This window comes from Rattus norvegicus, chromosome 3, assembly GCF_036323735.1.
Source record: "Rattus norvegicus strain BN/NHsdMcwi chromosome 3, GRCr8, whole genome shotgun sequence".
Taxonomy (NCBI): domain Eukaryota; kingdom Metazoa; phylum Chordata; class Mammalia; order Rodentia; family Muridae; genus Rattus; species Rattus norvegicus.
In genome coordinates, this window is record NC_086021.1 from 162,881,478 (window position 1) to 162,909,313 (window position 27,836).

Consider the following 27,836-nt stretch of genomic DNA (forward strand, 5'->3'; position numbering starts at 1 on the left):
CTGTGGCCACTTTATAAAGCTGATCTGTGATCAGACTCAGCCCACAGCAGAGGCCTAGGCAACAGACCTCTGAGGATTGGCTTGCACACCCCCTCAAGGGTAAGGAGGAGTTCTGTCCCTGTCACAGGTCCAGGCTGGTAGGGGCAGCTGAGGCCTGGTGAGGAAGTGAGAAACCCCACCCTGCAGGCCTGCAGGGGAGCCCTGCCAGCTGTCAGGACCTCAGATATCAATAGGCCCCAATCGGGACACACATATGCATGCAAAAGCTGTGCCCAGCCTTTCCCAGGGGTGTGGGCCTCCCAGGACTTTTATTGCCTTGGTGGTGCCTTTGAGCTGTTTGTTAGTGTTGGAAATGCCTCCGATGACCCCATTTAAAAAAATGCAGAGTTCATTAGGCATGAGATCAGGATGAGATGAAGAAGCCATTCTTGTATAAATGGTGTTTCCAAATCTCCTGGGATGAGATGGGCTTATGTAGCTCAGAAGTGCTGTGAAACTCAGAATGGCGGGAACAAGCTAAAGAGAGTGTCTAAGTGGAAGGAGTTGGTGTTAACAATGGAAGACTGTCGTGTGCTCATTCTCTGAGGCAGATGAACAAGAAGTCTGGGAAGATGGAGTGGGTGAAGGAGGGTAAGGCAGGGAGGCTGCCAACGTTTCCTGGAAGCCAACCAGCTGAGCCCAGATCAGGTGTCACCCCATTTCGGCATGCTCCTCACTTCCTAAGGGTCTGAGGGTCTTGTCCAAAAACAAGAGCAACAGCTTGCATGGCTTAGAGATCTCAATTTTGTGCTTACAAATTAGAGGTCTTTTGTCTAAGGATCAGAATCTAGATAGCTGGGGCCCAGAGCCATGTTCTTAAGTAATGGTGGATTCCACTGCTCGAGGGGAGGGAAGAGTATTTGTTGGCTGACTGGAAGTATAGAGGAATGCCTTGATGGCCATGTTGGTGAGTGGATGGATGGATGGACAGATGGATGGATGGATAGATGGATGGATGGATGGATGCATGCATGTATGCATGGTAGAGGGATTAATGAATGGGTGAGTGGATTAATGGACTGCTGAATAGATGAATTAGTGGACAAATGGATTGCGGTGTTTCTCAACCTGTGGGTTACAACCCCTTTGGCAAAACTCTATTTCCAATAATATTTACATTATGATTCACAAAAGCGGCAAAATTATAGCTATGAAGTAGCAACAAAAATTATGGTTGGGGGAGCATCATACCATGAAGAACAGCATTAAAGGGTCACAGCAGTCGGAAGGTTGAGAACCACCAGACTAAATGAATGGGTGGATATATGATTGTATAGTTTATATATAGTTTATATGTGCTTATATAATAGATAGAAAAATGGATGGGTGAAGGGAAGGTAGATGCATAGATGGATGGATGGGTAAGTAGATAGGAGAGTGGGTAGGTACATGGGTTGATGTGTGGATAGATAGGCAGATGGAGAGAGGGAAGGATAGGAGGGTGGACGAGTTGGAGGATGGATTGGTGGGTGGATGTTCAGCTTAGCAGCTCTTTGGATAAAGAGTAGACAGGAAAGTAGGTAGAGTGCTAGAAGGACGCCTGGGTAGGAGGAGAAGAATGAGTAGAATGAGAGAATGGGAGGTAGAGCGTGAGTAGATGGACAGGCATTGATTGGAGAGAGCTACAAAGACTTGCTAGCTGCCAACGTGTTCTTGAAGCAGTTGGAATTTCCATCCCTTCCTCCACAGCTCAATCGGTAAATTCCATCTTGGGTAATAGATTTCTGTGCTCTGGAATAATTTGTTTAATGACTATTTTTTTTGTCCCTAGATCATTTTAATTATTTGAAGAATTTTAAAGTGGCATCAATGATTCTGGACTATGTCCTACTGTGTGACTCTTGTCAGTTTCCTGTCTCTGGGTCTTTGAATTCTAATATGACTTCTAGACTGAGGGTGCTTATCTCTGCTTGCCGGCCAGAGCTGGATGGATGGGTGAAAAGAGGACAGATAGATGGATAGTGGAAGAATGGAAGGGCGGATGGATGTGTGGACAGATGGGTAGATGGGTGAATAAGAGAACCAATGGATGGGTGAGTGGCTAGGATAGACAGATGGCTGGGTAGCTAGGTGGATTGTTGAGTGGATGGACAGATGGGTAGGTGGACGGACAGATATCAGGACAGATGGATGGATGGGTGAGTGAATAAAAGGATGGGTGTATGGGAGGATAGTCAGAGTGGTGACACACACTGTCTCAGCAGGAAAGCAACATCAGCATGTGGACTGCTTGGTGTGTGGCAGCTCTGTCAGTGGCAGCTGTGTGTGGCATCCGTCAAGACACAACCACAGTCCTCCGAGTTACAAAAGATGTGCTGGGCGATGGTACGTCCGATCCTAATGGGGGTCATGGGTGGTATGGGAAGGGGTGGGAGGTGAGCCAACTCCCAGTACCTGAGGACCCTCCCCATACTAGCAGACCCCAGGGTTAGTGGCTGGGCGACCTCTCCCTTTTGGGCTGTAGCTTCTCCTTTCTCTCGGATGCCACTTCCTAGGCATTAGCTCATTCTCTCGAGACAGAGATTAAGAACTTAGGCCCCAGGATTCCTGAGAGTCAAACCCTACTTATTTAACCTGAGTCTCAGTTTCCTCATTGGAAAGTGGGTGGAGTCATCTGGAAAGGCCTGGTATCGGGAGAGGTGAGTGGGGTGACTTGTGGAGACCCACATGGTTCCTGGGGCACAGAAGTTCAGGTACAGGTGCCTTTGGACCGTAAGTCCTTGTTCCGTACCCTGAGAAATGAGGACCTGCTGTGGCCCCCGTACCTGACCAGGGCTCCGGTGAGGATGCTGCAAGATGATTTTCTATCTACTGATCTGAGAGCCTCAGAGCCTCTCGTGTCTTCATTTCATCACTGAATGGAGGCTGTTAGTCTGGCCTTGTCTGTTCCCCTGAAGTTTATAATTCATGAGACTTTAAACATGGATTTATAATCCATGTTGACTTTAACAAGCCATGGAGTGAGGGAAATCAAAAGGGAGGGAGAGAAAGGAAGCCCATCAAGGTTTGGAATCTAGCTACAGGGGTGGGAGTGACACCCAGGATGTGAGCTCACTGGGTGCTGGTCTGTCTTCTTGAACTATTTCCTGGGGGTGGGGTGGCAGGATGAGGTCCCACAAGTAGGGTGATGCTCTCAGGCGGTGCCTGGGGATTGAGAAGGGGACCCTCCTGGCTGACACCTGTACCTTTCCACAGCCATCTCAGGCACAATTCAGAAGAGTGACGCCTTCCGCTCCGCCCTGAGGGAGGTGCCCGTGGGTAAAGCCCGTGGTGACGGTGGAGGGCCCTTCTTGGGTGGACTGCTTGGTGGAAGTGAAGGGAGCAGTGGTGGGGGAGGAGGTCTCTTGGGGGGCCTGCTTGGTGGGAGTGGAGGAGGTGGTGGTGACCTGTTGGGTGGAGGCCTATTGGGTGGTAGTAGTAGCAGCGGTGGGGGGTTGCTGGGTGGTGGTAGCCATGGTGGGGGTTTGTTGGGTGGCAGTGGGGGGCTGCTGGGTGGTGGTAGCCATGGTGGGGGTCTATTGGGTGGCAGTGGGGGACTGCTCGGTGGTGGTAGCCATGGTGGGGGACTGCTGGGTGGCAGTGGGGGCCTGCTTGGTGGTAGTAGCCATGGTGGGGGACTGCTGGGTGGCAGTGGGGGCCTGCTTGGTGGTAGTAGCCACGGTGGGGGTCTGTTGGGTGGTGATGATAACCATGGTGGGGGGCTATTGGGTGGTGGAGGGAGCAATGGTGGGGGGCTGCTGGGTGGCAGTGGTGGGGGACTGCTAGGTGGTGGTAGCCACGGTGGGGGTCTGTTGGGTGGCAGTGGGGGACTGCTAGGTGGTGGTAGCCATGGTGGGGGTCTGTTGGGTGGTAGTGGAGGGCTGCTGGGTGGTGGTAGCCATGGTGGGGGTCTGCTGGGTGGCGGTGGTGGCCTTTTGGGTGGTGGCAGGCACCGCTATGATGACTACAGACGAGCTGAATTCCCCCGAGGTGTCGGTGGTGTCCCCTACAACGACTTCCATGTCCGAGAGCCTCCCCCCAAATACACCAATGGCAGACAGCTTGGTGGCAATTACAAATACGGTCACATTGAGGCGAATGACAACACAGCTCAGCTGGGGGGCAAATACCGCTATGGGGAGATCCTGGACTCTGATGGGAGCCTCAGGGACCTGCGGCACGAAGACTACCGTCCTTCAGACTCTGCCTACCACCGCGGCCCCGGGAGGTACAGGTCTGCAGCGGACCCGTCCTCGGCGGGCAGGCTCCACCGGCGCGAACTGAGGCCTGGAGAGATCCCAGCTGGTGTGGCCACTGGAGCACTGGGCCCCGGAGGCCTGCTGGGCACTGGGGGCATACTTGCAAACGAAGGCATTCTGGCAGGCCAAGGGGGCTTGCTTGGAGGAGGCGGTCTTCTTGGAGATGGAGGACTTCTCGGAGGAGGTGGTGTGCTCGGTGTGCTGGGTGAAGGAGGTATCCTGAGCACCGTCCAAGGCATCACTGGGTAAGGAACTGAGCTCCACCTACCAACAGGTGAGCCACAAACAGGCAACCATGCCCTGAGGCTGAGGAGAGGTTAAGAAAGGACATCCTGACAGGTCCAAGTTACACAGTGTGCAGTGTTCACTTGAAAGAGGCCAGAAGCCTGGATCCAGCACTGCCTCTTTTATTCGCGTGTGACAGACATCAGGACATTCCTTTCACCTCTCTGTCTTTCAGTCTACTGGAATGTAGAACGATCAGAGTAATTCAATTTATGAAGAAAAAAAGTGAAGGATTTAAAACTATGTGACAAATGCTATACCATATGCTATACCTTATGCTATAGTCTTATGATGAGGCACATTATAATTATTAATTATAATTATCTATTATAATTCCAGCCATGCCCAGGTTCCCTGCTATAGTCATTTGACTCAACCAATATATTGTGCTCTTATGATGTGAGGGACACAGCCCAGGGAACTTGCTGGTGGTGTGTGGTATTGGAGAAAGAAGCTCCACCTAGTAGAACAGTCCACAAGGACTGGTGGGAGCTTCTGGTGAATAAGAAAGCACAGAATGATGGAGAGTCACCACCCTGGGGTTCAGGGCAGGTGGCTTCAAGCTTGAGTACCCTGGCTGAAGTTTGAGGATTATGCAGGAAGGATCCAGCAGGGGGCAGTCTTCACAAAAGATTCAAAGGAAATGAAGGGTACAGAACTGCACACAGATGTCCCCAGGGGTGGGATGCTCGGCCGTGGTCTTTTTGCCTTGAACTTCTCTATGTTTTGTCCACGGAGCTCAAGTATCTCTGTGGTAGGAGGACAGAGTGTGGGGAGCAGAGGAGGCGGAGTGAGGGAGGGTGTTCTGTGGCAGAGGGCGGCAGCAGTCGCCAGCTCACCTCTCTTGACTGCATGCAGGTTGCGCATCGTGGAACTTACCCTTCCCCGGGTGTCTGTGAGACTCCTGCCCGGTGTGGGTGTCTATCTGAGCTTGTACACTCGTGTGGCCATCAATGGAAAGAGGTACGTGCCCTAGGTCCAGGAGAGGTCCCTGACAAAAGAGCTTGGGCAAACTACTTCTCCTCACCATGTGTGGTTGCTGCATGGTGGGAGACCGAGTGTCTGCACTCCGAGTCAGCCTGTGGTGGTGCCTTCAGTAGTAAAGGCAGTTCAGGGCCTGGGAGGCTGGAGGTAGGGAGTAGCCTAAGTTCCAATACACTGTGTCTTCTTGAGTTCACTAGCAAGGCCACTCTGCTGCTTCTGGGTGACTGTGGCCACAGGGAGAGCACCTTTCTGGTCACCCACTGTGGGGACCTTGGAGAGTGGAACTCATTTCCTTGGGGTGGGGTGGAGTCACATCTACAAAGTCAGTATGGTTACCTTACAAACTAGAGTTTTTACCAAACGCTGTTCCTAGCCTTTAAAATTCTCACTGGCTGTGGGTGAGGGAGATTTGTCCCGATGCCTTGAGGCGGTGGGATAGCATTTCGTTTAGGGCTCCGAGACGTGGTGTCAGGAAGAATTGAGGTGACAGGTTCCTGACAGGCCTGCTCAAGACTGACACCTGGTGGTGAGAGTGGCTCATGGTCTCATTGGTCACCTGGTCTCCTCTAGCCTCATTGGCTTCCTGGATATTGCAGTGGAGGTTAACATCACCGCCAAAGTTCGGCTGACCATGGACCGCACAGGCTACCCGCGGCTGGTCATTGAGCGCTGTGACACCCTCCTGGGAGGCATCAAAGTCAAGCTGCTTCGGGGGTGAGTGTGAGGTGGAGAGGAACAGGGCAGGACTGAAGGGCACTGCAGTCACCCATCCCGGGAAATAAGATGGTCTCACACAGAGACCACACATACTGAGAGACTGGTACCTACTTGGTGGTAATTCAAGGGCTGCACCCTTGAGCCTAGGATATGGGCATCCATCCACCTTGGAGAAACTTGCCCAGGTTCAAATCTCAGTCCCTCTGTGCCTTGCTGTGTGACCCCGAACAACTCTGAGCCCCAGATTCCACATCTGGGAAATGGGGTAAATTCTGTCTTTGGGGACCAAGATAATGAGCATAAAAGTAGTTGGTATAGAATCTGGCATGTTGTCAGAGTTTATGAAAGTATATCCCAGAGGGCTCAAATGTCCATGAGTGTCCTAACGCATAGAGCAGTTTCTTGTCTGGTTATAGTCAGCGTACCCCTGGTTGGGGGTGTGTGTGAGAGATTTTTTTTGTCTTCTCTACAAAGCACTATCTTTTGTCCAGCGAGTTGTCAGGCCTACGTGTTGTCCCCAGGTCTGGGAGATCTTGGGTGAGAGCCCATTAGTGACAGCTCAGAGCACAGGGCCCATCTGTTCACTCCCTCAGTTTTTGGGTCTCTAGTCCCCATTTTCTCTCCTGTCTTACTAATCCTTTGACCACATCACTGCAGCCCACATCTCATGTGCCCTCTAGGACTGAGAGACTCACTGTGCAACCAGAATTCCACCCCCCTGCTTCAGGTAGCTTCTCTCCTTGTGCTTCCGGATGGATAGGAGCAGAGAAAACAACGCTTCAGGGTTCAAAGCGCGAGACTTTCACATTCTCTTCGTTCAGGAGGTCAGATGACGGAGGTGCAGAGGGAGCTGGCTATGCTGCTCACGGTGGTCCTCCTTCTGCTTCCTTGGTTACATCAGGCAGACACCAGTGTCTCCACTGCCCCACCCCTTCATGCACTCAGGCCTCTGCTCTGAAGCCCGAAGTGCGTGGTTCCTTCCTTTTACTCAGATGGGAGGAATTTTCTGCAGTCAAACCTTGCAGTGTCCTTGTCTAACAACTTAGAGCTGTGTGTTACTCCCTGACGAGCTGTCATTCATTTGCCCACACCCTGTTTCGTCCATCTGTTTCTGTGACAGTCTATAGCTGTCTACAGACGCCGTTTACAGGAGGCCTGATGCATCTCATCACTTCCCCTAAGGAGATGCACATAGATTAGTGGCACACCATCTCTGACACACCAGTACATGTGCATCTCAGGCATACTCCCAGGGACCTCAGGAGAACCAGGACAGGATCAGCCCCCCTTAAGATGAATCCACTTATGAGGAGGACCAAGGGGCACAGCGAGCCTTGGAGGTGTCCAAGATGCTGTTTTTTTTCCAGGATGTCTCTCCACAGCTTGGCGGAGAAGTGGCAGTTGGCTCTTTGTGGGGGAGAGGGTCAGTTACAGTGTAAGGGGTGAACAGGAGTGGTGTTAAGAACTGAGCCCTCCAGGGAGACTGTCTGTCTGTCTGTCTTTCTATGCATCATCTGTGTGCATGACCCATCTCTGGCTTTCATCAGCTAGGATTCAGGTGAGCATTGGTGATCCACTCTGATCAGGTTTCCTGCCTTCTTCCTGCTCTGTTAAATAGCTCCCGCCACCAAGTTTTCAGTCCTACTTGCCTGTCCTCGAGTGTGACCCGATGGGCACATTTTCTTGACTAGATTTCTCCTATTGCATCCATACATGTTTTTTGAGCCCATGGAATGTTCTATATGCCATACTGTGAGCTTAGATATATATTCATTTGTGCCCAGGCAAAATGACAAGCTAATAATAGCCCTGCGGAGGGAGCTGCAGGGAAGGTCTGGGTAGCTAGGAATTTGGAATATCCCAGCCTCTCTGGTATGACAGAGGCCTGGTATCTGTGGTTTGTGGAAAAAAGGAAAGAAAGAAGGAAGGAAGAGAAAGGGAGGGAGGAAGGGAGAGAGAGAGAGAGAAGGAGGAAGGAGGAAAGGAAGGAGAAAGGAATAAAGGGGAAGAGGAGACGTTAAAGAGAGAACAGAAGGAAGGGTGGGAGAGAGAAAGGAAAGGAGAAAGGAGGGATGGAGGGATGGAGGGATAGAAGGAAATTTGTTGTTGGCCTATGTGGACAGGCCTGAGGGAGAGCCTTCTGTCTAGTGCCACTGTCCAGGGCTCAGGGGCTCTCAGTGCTCAGAGCTGGAACCAGGCACTGGTGTGGCTGGACACCCAGAGCCCTCCATGCCTGTGAGTCTCCTCAGCCTGCCTCTCCCTCTGTAGGCTTCTCCCCAACCTGGTGGATAACTTAGTGAACCGAGTGCTGGCCAACGTACTCCCTGACCTGGTAAGGATGGGTGAGAGGGCTTTGTGTCTCCAGGGTCACACAGGTGACCCAGTGGGTTGGAAAGGGCCAGGTTGGTTGGGACCATTGAGTGGCAAGATGGGAGACCCAACCTGAGCACCCACAGCTCTGGACCCCAAGCTGGGGTGCTTTCTTTTTGAGTGAAAGCTCGAAACCTGTTTCCCATCTTAAAGATGGGAATTAGGAGAGGTCCCCTTCCTGGGCTGTGGTGAAGACGCAGCCCACAGGGAACAGTCAAGCCATCCACACCGCTTGCTGCTTCTGCCATGTGTACATGTTGCTCCCCAGCTTTTATACCTCCTGAGCTCCTTGGTGTCTCTTTCCACAGCTCTGTCCCATTGTGGATGTGGTTTTGGGTCTTGTCAATGACCAGCTGGGTCTCGTGGACTGTAAGTGTGCCTTCTTTGCTGTGGTTGCCAATGTCTACTGAGGACTGCTTGACCTAGCCCCAGGGTTGTTGCAGTAGCTGGGAGGAGGGGGCAGGGTGGTGGGCGGTGAGTGAAAGTCCCAGAAGTTCCACAAGCATAGTCAGGCCTCCTGCACTGGCTTAGGGCCTGGGAGGCATGGCCTAGACAACAGTCAGAATTCTGTGTAGAAGCCTGGCTCTGCACTGGCAGCTATGGAAGTGGAAAGTATCCTCATTCTCTAAAAGAAGGCATTTCAGTTCCTGACCAGACCCTGAGGACCAGGCTGCAGTGCAACCATCAGTCCTGGATTTCTGAGATGGCTCCCGAAAGCAAGGCAGTCCCCTGGCATCTTCTCTCACACGGCAGTACCCACAATGCCTCAGCTTTTAACTCCCGTGGCCACACAGCACAGTCTTATTTTCTATGAAGCCCATGTCTCTGCGACACCAGGCCCCTTGAGAATGACTTTCCAAGACTGGGAAAGAAAGTGAAGAAGATGATGTGTTTATTACAGGGAGTCAGGGAAATGTAGATCCAACCGTGGAGCACATTGTGCGGCCTTAAATGTTCCCTGGCGCACCATGGTTCACACCTTACGGAGTTTGTCACCATTGGGATCTGTCTCCCAACTCTGCCGCAGAATCTAAGAGGTGACATTAAACACACTTTCCAAAGGAGGAAGTGAGCTCCAGAGAGGTGCAGGGACTCGTCTGTGGTCACACAGCAAGGAAGAGTCAGAGATGGGGTTGGAACAAACTGGCTCTTCCTTGAAGCTGGATGGAGCCTGGGTCCCCACACCACCCCCAGCCACATGCATAGGTATGGGGAACTGGAGGTTTGCTTTGCTGGGAAGGGACCGTAATGTGACATTCTTCTTTACGCACAGCTTTGGTGCCTCTCGGAATACTTGGGAGTGTGCAATACACTTTCTCCAGCCTCCCACTGGTGACCGGGGAGTTCCTTGAGTTGGACCTTAATGTAAGTGATAGACTGGGAACTTCTCTCTGAAGTTGAGTGTGGACTTAGCATGGACGCTCACACACACGCGCGCGCACACACACACACACACACATACACACACACACACACTCACGAGGTATTAGCACATACTGGGAACAACATCTGATCGGGACCCTTTGTGGACTAGAGACCTTCTAGGACAGAGCTGAGAAGCATCCTCACCCACCATTCAGTGCTTACTTTGAACCAGGCACGTCCCAAGTGAGGGCTTTACTGATGAGCTGCTCAGTGTGTTCTCAGAACTGCAGGAGTTGTTTTTTCTGGCATAGAGAGGTAGTTCCATTATCAAGATCACACAGCTAGTGATTGTGTTTGGGCTCTGAACCCAGGCATCCAGCTGCTAGTGTCTGCAGCTGCTGCTGGGGACTTGGGACTGCTGGAGAAGCACTGGCCATTAATTAGCATGCTAGTATGAAGTTAACGCGTTTTCAAAAGTTTGGTTGGCAGTGTTTGCTGTTTTCCATAGTATAAGCACCCCCACAGTGGCCAGTTCAACCTGGGAAACATGACTTCACTGAAAAGTTGGGAGATTGGATCTCGTGAGCTGGGGTGAACAGATCCTCCAGCACTCCGTGGATCTTGCACCTACTGTGCATGGGCACCCATGCCAGCAGATCCTCCCTGGGTCATGTGGGCATGATGCTCCCCTGAGCCTTCAGCACAGGTACATGCCCATGTTACATGGTTGTACAGACACGTGTGTCCATTGCAGAGACATGCTTCCTGGCCTGTACCCACTGCCGAATGTGAAGCAGGGACTAGAACAAAGCTTCTCCTTTAAGGGAATTTCTGATCTATTGCAGGAGAAGCCAAGAGAATTCTTTAAGCAAACAGGCAGTTACAGACCTAGCGCCATGACAGAACCTAAAACAGTGACTGGGACGCACTGGCAAAGCCAATGAGGGCTTCTAAGAGGAGGCAGCCCTTGAACTGTCGATGTGTGCATGCGCATACATCTGCACCATCTAGGGTCTGTTTGGTTAGAGGAATGCAACAAGTAATGAGCAGGGAAGGTGGGGTGGTAAGGAGGTGGGAGGGGACCTGGCCCGGTGCTGGCCTTGGTGGCTGAGGTGCAGAAAGAAGGTGAGGGCAGAGTAGCTAACCTCTGAGTCCAGAGAGGTCCCTGGAGCAGTGCTCAGGGCATTATCTTTGGAGATGGGTGTACCAATGTGGACCGTGCAGGTGCAGGGGCATGCATGCATGGACTCCCTGTGATGGGCTGAGACATTGGATCTGTGCCGTAGTATATGTATGCACGCATGTGGGTGTGCATGCCTGCGTGTAATTGTAGCTGTAACTGATCATAAAGCAGGAGCTGCCATGACCCCCTTCCCTTTCAAGCAGAGAGAGATCTGTCCAAAACAGTAGCTCAAAATCATGGGTGCAAACAGGAAGGACTGTCCAGACACCTCCTTCCAACCTTCGGTCTCATGTTCTTCCCTCCCCTCTTCTATGCTCCTCAGACTCTAGTTGGGGAGGCAGGAGGTGACCTCATTGACTACCCCCTGGGCCGGCCAGCTATGTTGCCCAGGCCACAGATGCCAGAACTACCCCCCATGGGCGACAACACCAACTCCCAGCTGGCCATCTCGGCCAATTTCCTGAGCTCGGTGCTGACCATGCTGCAGAAGCAAGGTGCATTGGACATAGACATCACTGATGGCATGGTGAGTCGACCTAGCAGGGCACTGAGCGGCTGGCCTGGGTCCTTCCTAGCTCATGCTTTGGAGGAAGGACTGAGGATGGTCCTGCCTTTTACCTGGTACTCCAGTTAACCTTTTCAATGGTGATCTACCCACCCATTCACTCATCCACCCATCCATCCATCTCTCCATCCATGTCTCCATCCATCCATGTCTCCATCCATCCATCTATCCATCCATCCATCCATCCATCCATCCATCCATCCATCCATCCATCCATCCATCCATCCACCCATCCATCCATCTCTCCATCCATGTCTCCATCCATCCATCTATCCATCCATCCATCCATCCATCCACCCATCCATCCATCTCTCCATCCATGTCTCCATCCATCCATCCATCCATCCATCCATCCACCCATCCATCCATCTCTCCATCCACCCATCCATCCATCTCTCCATCCACCCATCCATCCATCTCTCCATCCATCCATCCATCCATCCATCCATCCATGGTCACTATGTCTCTCTCTCTCTCTTTCTCTCTCTCTCCCTCCCTCCCTCCCTCCCTCCCTCCCTCCTTCTTCTCCTTCACACCCCTCTCTTTATCTTTCTGACAAGTGGTACTGCCTTTATCATTTGAGGTTATAGGAAGTGAGTAGATAAGAAGGAGAAATGAAGGGATTCAAAGGAGGCCAAGCAGACGCTAGGCTGTGCCCACGGACTTGCCCAGGATTCCCTGGATTTTACAAAGAATTCTACCAGAGAAGACAGATTTGGGCTTGCCTTGAACACACAGGCCATTTGTGTAGATAGACAGCCTGGACTCCATCCACTTAGCCACACAACTGCAATATGGTCTACACAGTGGCTCCTCTGGTGTGTATTCTTGAGGTGTTAGGCTTTCCAAGGGATGTGTCTGTTTTAGGGTGCACTGGGATCTAGGCGACTCACATGGCCTTGTCTTTGTTCCACAGTTTGAAGATCTCCCTCCACTTACCACTTCCACATTGGGGGCCTTGATTCCCAAGGTATGTAAGCAATCCCAATGGCTGTCCTTGTCTCTACTTCTTTTATGTCCTGAGGGGAATGTCTCCACGTCACTGTAATATAGAGTTAGTACTCTGCAATTTTAAGCAGTGCCCCCTTGGTAGAGAAAATAGGAATCATGGCTGGAGGTCTCTGCAGGCCGTGATGACACCTGGAATGGCTTTGCGTCTTCAGTTGGGCAGGGGTCTAGCCTGGCTCCTTGGGGTTCAGGATGGGTGTGGAGGCCAGATTCTGGTGAGGGAACACAGGAGGGTCAAGGATGAAATACCCTGAACTCTGATGGTGGGCCAGCCTGCACAGTCTCTCCTTGGCCTGGCCACTCCTGGGCTGGAGTTTGAACTCAGTGTCTTGCATATTCCAGACAAGTGCTCTCCCCTCTGTGTGACTTTGGACATATAGTCTTGGCATTTTTGAGTTTATTCTTCTCATTTTTAGAAAAAGGCTCATCCAGGTTGTCCAGAGAGACAGCCAGGGTTGGGCACACACAGGCAGAGGGAAATCCTGGAGGGGTTGTCAGGTGTTTGGAGGAAGGCATGACTCAGCATATTACAGCTGCCAATGACCTCACTGGCTAAGCCTTTGGTTCTTCTCATCTGAAAATGAAGGCCCAGAGTGGGCATTTGCAGATGTTAACAGCTGTTCTTGCTGATATCTACAGATTCCCTTTCAAGTGGCCCTGTAAAGGCAGAACGAAGGCCTCTCTATTCACAGCTCTAGTTCTGAGCACCAAAGAACTCTATGGATGGTAGAGGCCACACGAGGTGGAGGATACTCATTTAGAGCCCTCTGGATCATTCCTCATCTCTCTCCATCTGCCCCTTTAGTTCAGGAGATAGAGAAGCCATCAAAACTCAACAAGTGACCATTACCGCCCTCGTGTGCTTGGCATTTAAATAGCAGAAGCAGCATTTTGAGTTCTAAGCCTCTGCGGTTCTATCATGGACCTGAGATACTGGACCACTTCCTGTCCACACCGCTCCTGATATCTCATGAGACTGTCCCAGAATCTCCTCTTTCTTTGGGAGACAGATCCCATTCTCAGCTGGGCAACAGGCAGAGAGATCACACACAGAGCCAGAGCCTGTTTACAAGAACACAGGGCTTCAGAGGTCTCAAGATGGTCTTAGAGGTTAACACTAGACAAGGTGGCAAATGGCTTGACTCATAGAGCTCTGGTGGCCTCTTGGTGCTCTGCTGCTCTGGGGATACAGTTCCAGCTGCCTTGGGGTCTCCGAAGGAGGCATTACTAAGTCTCAGAGACATTGCCTTTTTTGGTTGGGGCGTTTGGACCCCAAGCTTCTCTGGGAAAACATCCTGAAAATCTCTATGAATAGACACTTGACCAAACGTCTGATTAGTTGGGGTTCATGCCCTTGAAGGTGACTTTGGAGGCTGAATTAAATAGCTGAATTTATTGAATTTGTTTGTGGACCCAGAGTTTGTACAGAAGACTATCAGCTTTCTTATGTCTTTTTAGGCATAATCGCCCTCGTCCCAGTCATGGGCAAAATCTGCTTGAGAAACAGTTGCCTCCCACTCCCTCTGAAAGTGACCAAGGGTTTGTGCAGTGTCCAGGAACTGCTTTCCATATTTAGAGTTTTACATGGAATTAACTGGTATTTAGTAACTGTGATAAACCAGTCTTTTAATGAGATGTCCCTTCAGCAAGTTAGCTTTGGGGAGCTGATCTGACCCCAAGTGCTTGCACTGGGGTCCCCAAGGGGACCCAGCTAGTCCCTGCTGGTGAACTCTACCTTGAGATGACTTGGGGCTACCTTCACATCCCAGGAAGGGTGTAAAGGGACCTGCGCCCTCTGCTGGTCTTAGACAGTAAGCTGTAACAATTGTCTCTGGCCTCTTAATTTCTCTAGTTCAGGAAAAAGAAGTACCCGGAGTTTGAGTCGCTGAATTAATAAAATTTTGACTGTCACTCAGAACCTATTCTAGTGCTTCAGGAGACCCCACTTGGCTCTCAGCCAGATCCTGAACATCTTCATGTGTCTGGTGTTGAGCTTGAGGCTCCACCCATCTTGTCACACGTAGTTTGTGTGGTGCTCCCATGTGAGGGGATCAGAGAGAGCAGACTCTTGCCCTACTCAACAGCAGGTCCATGCCTTTGCCTGGACTGAGTGGGCATCCCACCTTGAGGAACCACTCCACGCTCTGCCCACTCTGTGTTTGCTGACAAAAACCCACTCCCGATGACCCTGTTCACTCAGTCTGGTTCCTCCTGCAGGTGTTCCAGCAATACCCTGAGTCCCGCCCACTCACCATCAGGATCCAGGTGCCCAACCCCCCAACTGTGACCCTGCAGAAGGACAAGGCACTGGTGAAGGTGTTTGCCACCTCTGAAGTTGTCGTCTCCCAGCCTAATGATGTGGAGACCACCATCTGCCTCATCGATGTGGTATGTGTCTGATGGTGAAGGCATCTGATGGTGAAGCCCCCCCCCCACAGCTATATCTAAAGACAGATCCATAAGGTCTCCCAGGCTCCCTGTCCTCTTCACAGCCCCACAGCCCCACCAGTGGTGAGCCATCCAGCTTAGGGGTCAGGGAAGCTGGCTCACATCCAGCCTTAGTCACTTTGACTGTGTGACTTTGGGTTAATGACTTCCTATCTCTGGCCTGACTTTTTCCTCTCCTTGGGGAGTGTCATATGGGCATCAGTAAGCTGCTTGGAGCAACTTTGGGGACACCATGAAAGTCTTGAGGTGTACCTGCCAGTGTTCAGACAATAGGCAATATGCATTGGACACTATTATGTATTATACCTTCATGTAGACAAGACCAGGGTCACCAGCACACCCAACCACTCACGCAAGCATGAGCTCACACACCCATCACCTCATTCACCACCAGCTTATGCAGCCATCAGCTCACACACTCCTATACTTATACACTCACACACCCATACACTCACACACCCATACACTCACACACCCATACATTCATACATTCATACACTCATATCCTCACATACTCACACACCCAAACACTCTCACACCCATACACTCACACACCCATACACTCACACTCCATACACTCACAGGCCTATCAGTTCACACAGCCATCAGTTGACAGTATTATACACTTGCACACTCATCACCCACCTCATACACCCACCAGCTCACACACCCATATGTTCTTTGCACTGGAAACAAAAGTTCTCCTTCCCAGTTATCTTGAGGTCTGATAAATTCTTGTGAACCCTGTCACTTTGCCGTACACTTCCCAAGGACTTATTAAAATGAAAACAATCCTTCTTCCCTGGTTCCCAAAGCCCTCAGAAGGAAGTCAAGCTTCTAACAATGTCCCCCAAAGTTCTGCAAGGTCTTCTCTTGGTCACATTCAGTGCTCTTCCAAAAAGTCAAGTGTGATCTAACCACAGGGCCTTTGTTAGGCTGTTCCTTGATGTCTGCATGGCTCGGTCACTTGCTTACCGTAGGCTTCTGTTCAAATACCACCTTCTCAAAGGCTCCCCCGTATCTTAAAAACCAGCTCCTATCTTCCGAAATCGCTCATCTAAAATGCAGCCCCCCATACTGCGTCTCCCTGGCTTGTAGCCTTATTCGATATTACAAAATACATTTGTGAGATTATTGCTGGGCAGAGATTGATCTCATTCATTGTCAGATCCTCAGAGTGCAGCACAGGCCCCGCACATAGAAGGTAGCAAGAAAACATTTTGCAAAAAAAAATACGCTAAGGGCTGCTCCCTCCTCTGAGTGAGGCTTTTGGCACTCAGGGCTCTGATCTCATCTGCTGTCTTCACAGTGCCTGCAGCTCCAGGACCAACGAGGTCCAATAGCCTGGAGCCTATTTCTAGGCTGGAAGGTGGTGCTCTTGGCTGAATCACGATAAGCCATTGTGGTTGGGGCAAGTGGAGTGGGGGTTAGGGGTAGGGGGTGTCATCCGTTCTGGGCATCATCAGATGTGACTTGGGGATGGGAGTGTGTGTCATGTGTACCATGGTGAGTTTCCAACAACAGCTCAGGTGTGTGAGCTGGCTAAGGACCGGGACAGAGTGACCCACCACTGAGATTGTGGTCCTGACTTCCTGAGCCCACATCTCTGCCTGGTCTGGCCCAGATCATTCCACCTCAGCCTCAGAGTCCTCTCACCTTCTTGTCCAGGGTTCTGTTGTATAATACCTCCTTCTTCCTTGCCCCAGGGCCTTTGCATATGCCTCCCGCCAGAACCCAGACTCTCCCACCACTTGTCATCTGCTCAAACCCACACCCTTCAGTCCCCAGCACAAACACCAAGCACAGGATGGCTTCCTATGCCAGCTTGGATCCTTGCCACAGGCACTGGGATCCCAACTCTTCTTCATCACTGTTTACCAATGCTGTCCCCTTTGTTTGTTGGAAACAGACATTAATTTTCATGGGGCTGTTTCATTTTATTTTATTTATTAGGGGAAATCAGTCAGTGGGAAGTGAGAATTTTTCCCTTGATGAAGCTTCTGTTTGAAGAGGCAGAGGAGTGTAGATATTTTATGCCTCTCTTTAGGGGAGGGCAATTATGATTGGCAGGGGTCCTGTCCAATGGCATCTTCGGTGGCTCATCCCCAGCAAGTTTCAAGCCTGTAAGTCCCATCTCCAAGGGACCTTGGGGAACTTTGTCAATACCTACAGAGCTGGTGTTGGCATGTCTCAGAGAAACGTTCTCTCAGCCCCTCCTGAGACTTGTGTGAAAACAGCAGTGGGTGTTGGCTGACCTCTGCATGCGAGCCATAGGTTTGGGGTGCTTCTGGAAGTCTCATGCTTATGTGGGGGCCAGGCCTTTTGACAGAGTGACTTACCTTTTGAGTGAATGGGGCACCAGTGGGCACTGTACACTGTGAGCACTCAGCTGGCATCAGGAGGTGAGAGAACGCTGAGGCTGAGGTGGAATGATCTAGGCTAGACCAGGCAGGGATGTGGGCTCAGGAAGCCAGGACTGTAGTCTCAGTGGTGGGTCACTGTGTCGGAGTCCTTAGCTGCCTCACATACCTGGGCGATGCTGGAAACTCACTATTGTAGGCGTGGCACACATTCCCATTCCCAACTCACATCTGATGATGCCCAGAAAGGATGACACTCCCACCCCATCCCTGGCCATCATGGCTTGTCATGCTTCAGCCAAGAGCACCACCGTCCAGCCTAGAAGTAGTTCATTTGTCACGGATATGCAGACACTTTGAGGACACGGCAGTACCGTAATGCTTATGACATTAATGGTGCTTATTCTTCTCCCCCTGCCTCCAGGACACAGACCTCTTGGCTTCATTTTCTGTGGAAGGGGATAAGCTCATGATCGATGCCAAGCTGGATAAGTAAGAGGCTCTGTGGTGGTGGGTTTCTGCTCCTCAGAGCATGCCTTCTGTACTGAGACAGCTGGTGTTGGCTCATGCAGGGCCACCAGGCAGGGGTTGAGGTCAGCTATGTGGCTGTCACAGCTGGGTAAATCCAACAGGCTAAATCCAAGAGATGGTAGAGGTGACCAGGGTTCTGTCTGCTGAGACTGCCATGAACCAAAGCCAGGAAAAGAGCCAAGAAAACCTGTCAAGAAGTGCATTAGGGGTCACCAAAGCGCTGGTGACAATAAGTTGCTAGACTACTCTTAGCTCTTTATCTACATGTTGTGGCCTTCTTAAAGATCTATGGCATCAGGGCCTTCATTCTCTTGTTTTAGAGGTGAGAAACTAGGGCTCAGATAGGTGGATGTGCTAACTTAAGGCCACCAGAGTAAAGCTTGGAGCCAGTGCAGGTCCGGGTGTCTCCACCTGAATCTAGAGTCCAGAAATACCATTCAGATCCCGATGCGATCACTGACTGGCTGTGTGATGCCTGTCAGCTGACTTCTCTGAGCATCAGTTTTCTCATCTGGCTACCACAGCCTTTACCTCACAAGATGCATGAGAAAGACCATCATTCATTGGGGCAGACTAGAGGTTACAGAAGTGTCTCTGTTTAATCTTGACCCAATTCTGTAGAAGTAAGTATTACTGTCAAACCCATTTCAAGATTAATGAGACCTTACTTTGGGCTGTCAGTCCACATTTAGTTCAGGATAAGTTTTCCTTTTGATGATCAGTGTTATGAAGCCCAGCAATGGTGCTAGTTGGCTACCCAGGATGGTCCAGCAGGTGCCGGAGGGGATGGCGAGCCATGAGTGGTGAGGAGAGCAGCCATGGGCAGACCAGGGGCTTCTGGAGAGGAAGAGTGGGGCTTTCCACTGGGGAGACTGATATGAACAGTTTGCAGAGTGTCAAGGCATTTGGAGGGTGTGTTGGGAGAAGAGTGGTAGGCCTGGACCTCAGGATGTTCAGCTTGGAAAATCTTCTCCTTGGGAGGCTGCTGTCACCCCAGGTGGAAGATGAATTTTGCTTTTGAGAAGCCACAAAATCCCTCTGCCTCCAGGGAGAGTCTGTGAGTCTGTTGAGGCAGGACTGTGGGGTTCACTGAGAGCCTGTTGGTGCAGAGTGTGAACTCACACCTAGATCTCTCTTAGAGTAGGACAGGAACAGAGCACACAGGCTCAGGGTGAATCCTGCTACCTATCTTTAGTTCTGTGACTGAGCTGAAAGACCCCGCAGCCTCAGCCTGGGGTCCGGTATGCTATGAGGATTAAGGGAGATACAGGTAGTCAGTGTCCATGCAGAGCATTGGTCATGTATCACACACAAACATTCCGACAGCCTCAGAGAGATCCCTCATTTAGTTCTGGCAGCCATCTCCTCTATGGGAGGGGAAACTGAGGCACAGAGGGGCGAGGCTCCTAAGATCTCACAGCCAGTCTGTGGTAAAGCTGTAATTCCAGGCTTATATCTATCAGCATGGTGTCTGAAACGTTCTTAGTGCTCAGTACAGGACAGTGAGCTGCTCTCAATCGGTTCTGCCAGGAGAGTCTTCCCGGGGATGCTGGTGGAGAGGCTTCTGACAATTGCTGCCAGTTCGAGGCCATTATTGCTTTTAATGGACCACATTCTTCTTCTGTAGGACCAGCCTCAACCTCAGAACCTCAAACGTGGGCAACTTTGATGTAAGTATCAGGACTTAGGCATTAGAAGAGACCTTTTGAGAGGTCCATGCCCTCTGGTCCTAGCCGAGACCAGCAAGGTTGGGATTTGCAGGGGCTTGGCAATGCCGCTGTCGCCCCTTCTCATGGATGGAGACTGAGGCTACAGTGTGAGAAAGGGGTGGGAGGTGAGCACACATCAGCCGCTCAGCCACAACGGCACCGCTCATCCTAGAGGATGCCCTGGGATCTCACCCAAGTCCTATTTCTTCAGAAGGAGGAGGCACAAGGGCAACCAGGTGCTAGGTACCCATCTCTGCTCTTGAAGTTGGGGGGGACAGGACCCATGTGTGACTGGATGAGCATTGCCCACTCATGCGAAGTCTCCATTTTCTCCTACAAAAGGGAACTGGGTATGGACTCATTTCTCTTCTAAATATCAGGCCTTAGCACGCTGCCTTTTAAGAGTTCATAAACCTGAGGTGCTTAGAGTCAAAGACCATTTCTTTTGTTTATTCTTGGGTCCCCCACCTAAAGCTTTAGATCTCTCTCTCTCCCTCTCCCTCCCCCTCCTCTGCTTTTGGGCAGACCTGGGTGATACTTGTGCACATGCTGAGAATGGCAGGCCCATTCATCTTGTCACTTGTTTTTGAGCTTCTTCAACCCCGAGCCTTGTAGTAGTGAAGTTGATGCCATGAGCCCAGTTTCAGGCAGAGAACCTGTCCCCAGCTTTGCAGCTGCCTGGCAGAGCTCCAACTAGAACAGGAATCTTTGGCTCCAGGTGGGGAGGCGTACCACATCCCACAGTCTCAGTGGATACGCATGAAGTTCCCAAGCACGGCCTCAGCTCAAAGCCTTTCCCCCTTGAATAGCCTTTCTCACGCAGTCCTCTCAAACTTCTTAGGACTTAGACAGTGTGTCAATCCTCCCTCTTTTCCTAAATAAGAACAGGAAACTCAGGGACTTTGCTGACCTACCATAGGCGATATGATTTGTCAGAGCCGTGGAGGGGACACTGGGAACTGGGTGCCCACACTTGGCCTGTGGGGAGCCCTGGGTAGGTGTTTGCACACATTGTTTGTTCTGGTTTTCAGTACCACTGCATGTAGTAGGGATCATCTACTCCTTTTTGGAGATGGAGAACCCACAGCCTAGAGAAGTTGAGGGCAGTCGGCAGCTGAACCTCAGCATCAGTGAGGGATCAGCTCCAGGGCCCCCAAGATGGCCAAAATCTGTGGATGCTCATGGTCTGTGTGTAAATGGTGCGGTGTTTGCATGTGGCCTGATGATCTTCCTGCTTACTTTCCGTCTGATCTAGATCATGTGACATGTGAGTGTGGTTATCATCTGTATAGTTGAGGGAATCATGAAGAGAAGAGAGACCTAAAACACATTTAGTGAAGATTCGTTTTTGTTTCTGTTGTTGTTACAGAGTCTTATACTGTTAGCTCAGGCTGGCCTTGAACTCATGGCGACCTTCCTGCCTCAGCCTACATATAATTCTTCTTATACTTGTGAAGCACATTGATCGAATCCTTAGAAACAGGGCTCATGGACACAGAGGCCTAGCTATGTGACTAACGGCCAGGCAGCTAATCCCCAGAGTCCTTGCAAGTCCCACTGCACAGTTGAGGAGGCTCAAGGTCAGAAAGGTTCAGAGCCTTCCCACAGGTCCCTGGAGGCTGAGTTGGGACACTCCTCAGCCTCCTGGGGGAGGAGCTAAGCCTTCTTTGCTACTTACCTCCTAGCAGCTTTGCTCTGGTCCTTTTCTTCTCTTTCTGTACTGTAAGCAAGTGGATCAAGTGCATGGAGAGGCTGTGACCTGGAACCTTTGGGGGTTCTCTCAAGGCAGCACAAGGCCTTCACCTTGAACTCCAGGTCCCTCTGAGTCTGTCAGAGCTGACTGAAGCCCTGCCTGAGCTTTGTTCTTCTTCCTCAGGTGTTCATCTTGGAAATGTTGGTTGAGAAGATCTTTGACCTAGCGTTTATGCCCGCAATGAATGGTAAGAATGGGTGCCCATGTTTCTCTGAGGCGCGTGGCTTGGGGACCTAGTGATTACAGACATATTGGGTAGGTTGAGTATAGATACCCGATGAAGTAGCATTTCCAGGGACTTCATTACAAGTAGATTGGTTTAAGTTTACAAAGGCAGATGCTCTTCAAGCTTAAAAACGAATAAGAGGTAATTTTAGATTGGTTTGAGACAGGGTCTCACTGTAGAGCCCAAGCTCATGATACTCCTGCTTTGTCTGTCTACATGTTGTAGACATGTTATAGGTGCCTGCTGGTGGCCCAGTTTAATGTTTTTACTTAGCAAGGAATGAACGCCCACATTTCTGTCATCAGGGTATAGCATTGCTCCCCAGCTCCCGCAAATGTTTCCTGTTTGGCTGCTTGTTTGGTTGTGTTTTTCTTATTCCTATCAGGATTGCCTGTGTGCAAAATTTCAAAGCACAGTATGCCACCCAGGGATGAGTCATCCAAACAGCTGAACATTTAGCGTTTCCTTCTAAACATTTAGCATTTCTGGCCCCTCAAGATCACCCCTGACTCCTTAGATGCCACAGCAGCCTTGCAGGTAGAAAGAGACGTGGCAGGACTGGACAGACCAGAGCTGGGGACTCTTGACCTGACTTGGTACCCTTGAGACAAGCTTTTTTTTAGTTTTCCCAGATACAATTTATCACCTTCAAATGTGAGAGATTTAACTAGATCTATGCTTCCCAAATAGGTTCCAAACAACAGCACCGTAAGAACAGTGTTCTGTGGCCAAAAGAGACTGGGGAACAGCGTAGTTCCTCCTGTAGGGCAGGCTCCAAGCATTCCAGCTGACAAGCCCTGCTGGGGTCCAGAAGGCTAACTTCAGCTAATCCCGAACTCCACCTACCCTTTCCTCTACCTTCCTCCTTTCCTTTCTTCTTTCTAGAACATCAACCAGCAAACCTATTAGCCTCTGACTTTGTTTTTAAAGTTTCATTTTGATGATGATGATGATGATGATGATGGTGGTGGTGGTGGTGGTGGTGGTGGTGATGATGATGATGATGATGATAGTGTGTGCAAAATGTATGTGGGAAGGTATATGTGCCACACTGTGTGTGTGCAGATCAGAAGACAAACGTGTGAAGTTTATTCTCTCCCTTTTTTAATATATGGGTTCTGGAGATTCAACTCACATCTCCAGGCTGGAGCAGCCCCTTTACAATCAAACGCCCGCAGCAGTCACATATTGGGGGCCCACGTGCATCATTCCGTTCCTTCACTCAGCAAATCTTTCTCCTTGCTTCTGGTGCTAGGGACAGAGTCTTTAAGGAATTGACATGGGCAAGTGTGACGGGTGCAGAGACAGAATTAACGTGTCCTAGTTTCTCTGGTGACAGGAGTCGGGAGTAGGGCAGGAGTAGCAGCTGCCCAGAGTTACCGGCTAAGGTCTAGGAAGACTGTAGATGACAAGGCTTGGGAAGAGCCCACAGGGGGCTCAGAGCCCACAGGAGGGGTAGGATGTAGCTCACTTGGTAGAGTGCTTTCCTGTATGCGCAAAGACCTGGGTTCAGTCCCAGCACTCCTCAGCAACACAGCAAGTCTGAGGCCAGCCTGGACCTCTAGACGCCAACCCCAAGGTCGAAAGACTAAAAGACAGCTGTGGTCTTGTGAATGCTGGTTGCTTTTGGCCAGGCTGCCACCTCTTGGCTTCATGGATAACAACTGACTGACTCTTCCCACTCTCTTTATAGCTATACTGGGTTCTGGAGTCCCTCTGCCCAAAATCCTCAACATTGACTTCAGCAACGCCGACATCGACGTGTTGGAGGTAAGAAGAGATAAACGCTGGTTTCCCGTTCAGCTCTTGCCATCACCTTTGTCCACTGGGAGAGGAAGTGGTGCTGGGTAGTGGGTGGTCGGTAGGAGGGTGGGGTTTGTAGGAGGACAGTGACTTAAGTTCTTCCCTTCAAAGCACAGGACTGGGGCTGAGGAAACAGGGCACAAAGCTGAAATCTCTTATGCTTGTACCTCCCATTTTCCAGCTGGGAAAGCTGAGGTTCTAAGCAATACTAGGTGTGCCAATGGAGTGTGGCAGAGTTCACTGAACATCTGCTTTGTGCCACACATTTCAACGGGCTGGAAGCAAGTTCAATCCTAGCTCCAATCTGACTCTCCCAGACCAGCAGAGATTCACACCCCTGAAGTAACTGATTATTAATTACATTGATGGCAGGTGCCGTCAAATTCAGGGGCTTTGACTCCATTATAAGAGACACGTGAGAAGCATAGTGAAGGTTCATCCTGAGTATCACTCGGGAGGACATTCAAACTGGAAGTCACCCAGCAGACACTTGCTGGTGTTCATTCAGAGCTTTCTAAAAATTCTGCCTCCATCAAGGTTCTGATGTGGAAGGCACTGGGTTTTGGCTGGGTGGCCTTGGGCAGGTTATGTAACTACTCTGAGCCTCAGTTTTCCAATCATAGTCATGAGCCATCAGGTTACTTTGAGGATAAAATGAGAATCTAAATGGAAGAGATTCGCACAGCGTTTGGAATGCGGTAGGCCTTCTGAAAGTGTCTGCCATTACCTGTGCTATTATTATAATACTGCAGGGGGGACATCTTGGTGCCCTGAACCCAGAGAGAACACACTCCCAGAACAGTCCAAACCAAACTTTCTTTCACACAGGAAATTTCTTTTAAAGAATTCTGGGTATATTTACACTGCTCTGGGTGTGTAAAGAACACACACACACACACACACACACACACACACACACACACACACACTGGATCTTGTTGGGAGAGCAGTATTCCTTCCACATCTGGAGAGTATTTCAAGGAGGTGACAGTGAGCTTGGACGGAGAGTGCAGGTCTGGAGCCATCCCCAGGGCTGCCTGTCCTGGCCCCATTCTTTGAGCATCTACAGGACTGAATCTGCACTACCTGAACCTGGGTCCTCATGAGAGCAGCAATTTCCATCCTGTGTTTTGAGGGAGTGATCTTGTGAGCCAGCATTTTCTGTACAGCTATTGTCACCAAAGCGCTGGGACTCGAGAACAAGCCTGGCATGGAGTTATTGTCCCTGTCATCATTTCACAGTTTGCTAAGCATGTGCCCCATGCTCCCTGTCATGAGTTCAGTCACAGCCCCAGCTTGGGGCCCAGTACAACTTCCAGCAGACCTTTGGACCCTTTATAATGGTGGCCCTGTAATGGCAGACAGATCACATACTAGGAGGAGTGTCAGTGGGGCAGACCCATTACCCAGAGTCACTCACTCTGCTGGAGTTTGCAGGGAAATCACACGCAGGGACCCCCCCAAAACTACCCCTGCATGGGGCTGACCCCACCCCTACCCCAGGGTTTTGGAACCAGGTAGGGATGGACTTCTCCTTCCTGACCAATGATCTATGACTCTTTCCATGTCAAAATATTTACTACTTTATATAAATGTGGTAAATATTGTCTTTATTTCTCTTTCATATCCCAGTAAGGGAACTGCATTGATATATAAATTAAGCTGTAAGATTAGAATTTATCCAGAGTCATAAGGAACCGTACAGTGTTGTACTGATGTGCAAACACATGCTGGGTTAGTTAAAGGTAAGGTCAGCTCTTGGCCTGGCCTTGCAGCCCCTGATAATGTTTCTCTCTCTCTCTCTCTCTCTCTCTCTCTCTCTCTCTCTCTCTCTCTCTCTCTCTCTCTCTCTCTTTCTCTCTCTCTCTCTCTGTGCAGAGGGGCCATTTATTTTTAGCAACATTTTAAATTTACAGATTTTTTTTTAAAAAAAGTAAGACCAGATCCTTTGGGAGTGCCATTTTCGTAGCTTCCCTTCACCTTGGCCCACTGACCAAAGCGGAGCAGTGAGCACCAGTACATGGGTCCATCAGCTCCCTGAGTGTCCTCTGTCCTGCTCAGGGTCTGCTCTGGGATGTGCTGTGTTGCACTGTGTTGTCCTGTCTCCTTCGAGTCCTGCCACCCCATGGAACCTCACTGTTTCACTGGCTTCACGACCGTGACATTTTCTGTTTGCGGGGAGGGCCTAATCTGAGACAGACCTGACGTTGCTTCCTGATGGAGCCAGGGTTGTCTCTATCACTGTCACCTGCCAAGACACAGTGTTCACTTGGCTTCTCCTGGACAGCCTGGCTTTCTGGTTGTCACTGCCTTCTTCCTGCCAGGCTTTCCGACTGTGAAGCCACCGTCTGTCCTCTGACACTCACATACCTTGTATAGAAGCTCACGGATGCCTCCATGTCCTGCCTCCCTTCTCACCCCTCACTCGCTTTGGCTGCTGTTAGCTCTGTGTGTTCTCCTGCTGCTATTCTATGCATAAGTCATTCCTTTTGTGCTTATTAATCAGAATTCTTACATAAGAAAGAGCTGTCTCTCACCTTCCACTACTTAGGTGTAATGGAACCTTCTGTTGGAAGAGAGGATCTCAGTGGGCATTTTATTCTGGTTACAATCTATGCACTATTTATTCCAGTCATGTGTCCTGGATTTGGGAAGACTGCAAACAGAGGCATAGGCCCACTTCTCTGATTTGATTGAAAAGGGAGACGGGGGACAAAGAGGAAAGTATCACACACCTTCCCCAAAGTCCTCTACAGGGCAACATAATGGTCATCACGCCATCTCACCCTGTCCATCCCATGAGATGGCAAGCGAGTGGCTGAGGCTGCAGCCAGTGACACTCACCTGCTCGTCCTGTTCTCTGCTCTTCCCTGAAGGACCTTCTGGTGCTGAGCACATGAGTGACAGAGGTAGACAACGTGAGAAGAAGTCAACCAGCTTCAGGGAGGATTGTCCTGGACACCGGCCTGGTCCCAAGTCTCTTCAGCCTTCACCACAGGTCCCCTCCCACCCTCCCACCCTTTCCTCCTCCTGCCCTCAGCCTGGGAAAGGATCCAGCCACTCCCCATTGGCCAACAATGCCATGCTCAGGACAGCCTGGGGACTGAGATCTTGTGCTTTCAATAAAACATTTCACTTTCCCTGCATTCGGGGTGTTTCCATGAAGGATCCTCCTGGGGCCTAGCATTTCCCTCCCTCCTTGTCTGTGTCTTGGAAACAGGCAGTGGATGACACACTGAGGGCCTGCAGAGGAGCGGTGGGGTGGGGGTAGGGATGGTGACTTGGATTCAGCTTTAGTGCTTTCTTCTGCACTCACTTTGGTGCATTTCTCTTGCCTCAGTTTCCCCACCAATGTTGAGTGGACAGAGGAGGCCTGGACTCAGGAGCAACAAATTAAAAACTATTGGACATCACATCTAGACTGTCATTGCCTCCTGGTGCTGTCATGATCATGGTGCCCTGACCCTTGTCAATTTTAGCGTTTTTTTTCTCCCCTTACTCTCCTCTTGTTTTTCAGCTGTGACTTGTCCTGGTACAGACGGGCAGGCAGTTATATCCCAGGTTCCCTCAAACTAATACCCACTTGCACGCTTGAACACACACACACACACACACACACACACACACACACACACACACACACAAAATCATCTCTCCTGACTCATCCCCCAACAGACCAAGTCTGCATAGCCAGTTATGGCTGTTAAGACTTGATGACATTTAACTTCATGGGAGAATCAGGGGGCAGGAACCAGGATGGTTCCCATTTCATAGATGGTGTAACAGAGTCACTGAGATGGTCACTCAGGGGTTTGAGCAGTGTCACACAGCTGAGGGTTGGACTTGATGACTTAGCTCTGGGAACTTTGCCCTCGCTGCTCACTGCTCTGCTGCATGTAGTTGTAAGCTGCAGGTTTCATGTGGCCTTAAAGTTTTATGATTCCAAGAGGAAGGATGGAGTGGGGACAGTGCCATGCTGCCACAAGCCTGCTTCTTCTGGACACAACCAATCTGCTCATATTTCGCTAGAGACAGGGTCTGACCTGCCCAGACAGGGGAGGAAAAGCAGATAAACTGATGACCACATTTTTCTGTATTCTTCTGTCTAAGGGGAGGCCAGAGAAGCAGCTGGAGGGGAGGGAGGACTGGCTTGTTCTGCCTCCTTACCCACCTTGTAAAAGTACCAGGCAGCTCATGTCTGGGCCTAGGACAGAACATCTGCTCTGAGAACAAGCGGGTTTCTAAAGCAGTC

At 50.6% G+C, this 27,836-nt stretch overlaps 1 protein-coding gene and 1 long non-coding RNA gene across 3 annotated transcripts; one reads left to right on the forward strand and one right to left on the reverse strand.

The window, feature by feature from the left end:
* Bpifb4 (BPI fold containing family B, member 4) lies at positions 1-26,730 on the forward strand. Of its 2 annotated transcripts, XM_063284388.1 has the most exons (17): positions 1-99; positions 2,244-2,364; positions 3,235-3,297; positions 4,009-4,522; positions 5,421-5,525; positions 6,117-6,260; positions 8,532-8,595; positions 8,942-9,002; positions 9,907-9,998; positions 11,504-11,707; positions 12,663-12,716; positions 14,972-15,142; positions 17,987-18,054; positions 19,721-19,763; positions 21,679-21,742; positions 23,475-23,551; positions 26,461-26,730. In XM_063284388.1, the coding sequence occupies exons 2-17, from the start codon at positions 2,259-2,261 to the stop codon at positions 26,482-26,484; spliced, it is 1,854 nt and encodes a 617-aa protein (XP_063140458.1). In that variant the 5' UTR covers positions 1-99; positions 2,244-2,258; the 3' UTR covers positions 26,485-26,730. The 2 variants fall into 2 exon arrangements, with proteins under 2 accessions (XP_063140458.1, NP_001102679.2); NM_001109209.2 differs by lacking the exon at positions 1-99 and having other exon boundaries at positions 2,259-2,364.
* Positions 22,717-26,561, reverse strand: LOC120101760 (uncharacterized). The gene is made up of 2 exons (XR_005502665.2): positions 26,429-26,561; positions 22,717-23,708 (listed from the first exon to the last, which is right to left on the reverse strand). It is a non-coding gene; the product is annotated as an uncharacterized LOC120101760 (long non-coding RNA).
* Positions 26,731-27,836: the final 1,106 nt, after the last annotated feature.

Excerpts from the sequence above, each read along its gene's own strand:
- Bpifb4 (XM_063284388.1), top strand. The coding sequence starts at position 2,259 with ATGTGGACTGCTTGGTGTGTGGCAGCTCTGTCAGTGGCAGCTGTGTGT. Across the intron at positions 9,999-11,503 it reads TCCTTGAGTTGGACCTTAAT|ACTCTAGTTGGGGAGGCAGG; the intron begins GTAAGTGATAGA and ends TATGCTCCTCAG. Across the intron at positions 19,764-21,678 it reads CAAACGTGGGCAACTTTGAT|GTGTTCATCTTGGAAATGTT; the intron begins GTAAGTATCAGG and ends CTTCTTCCTCAG.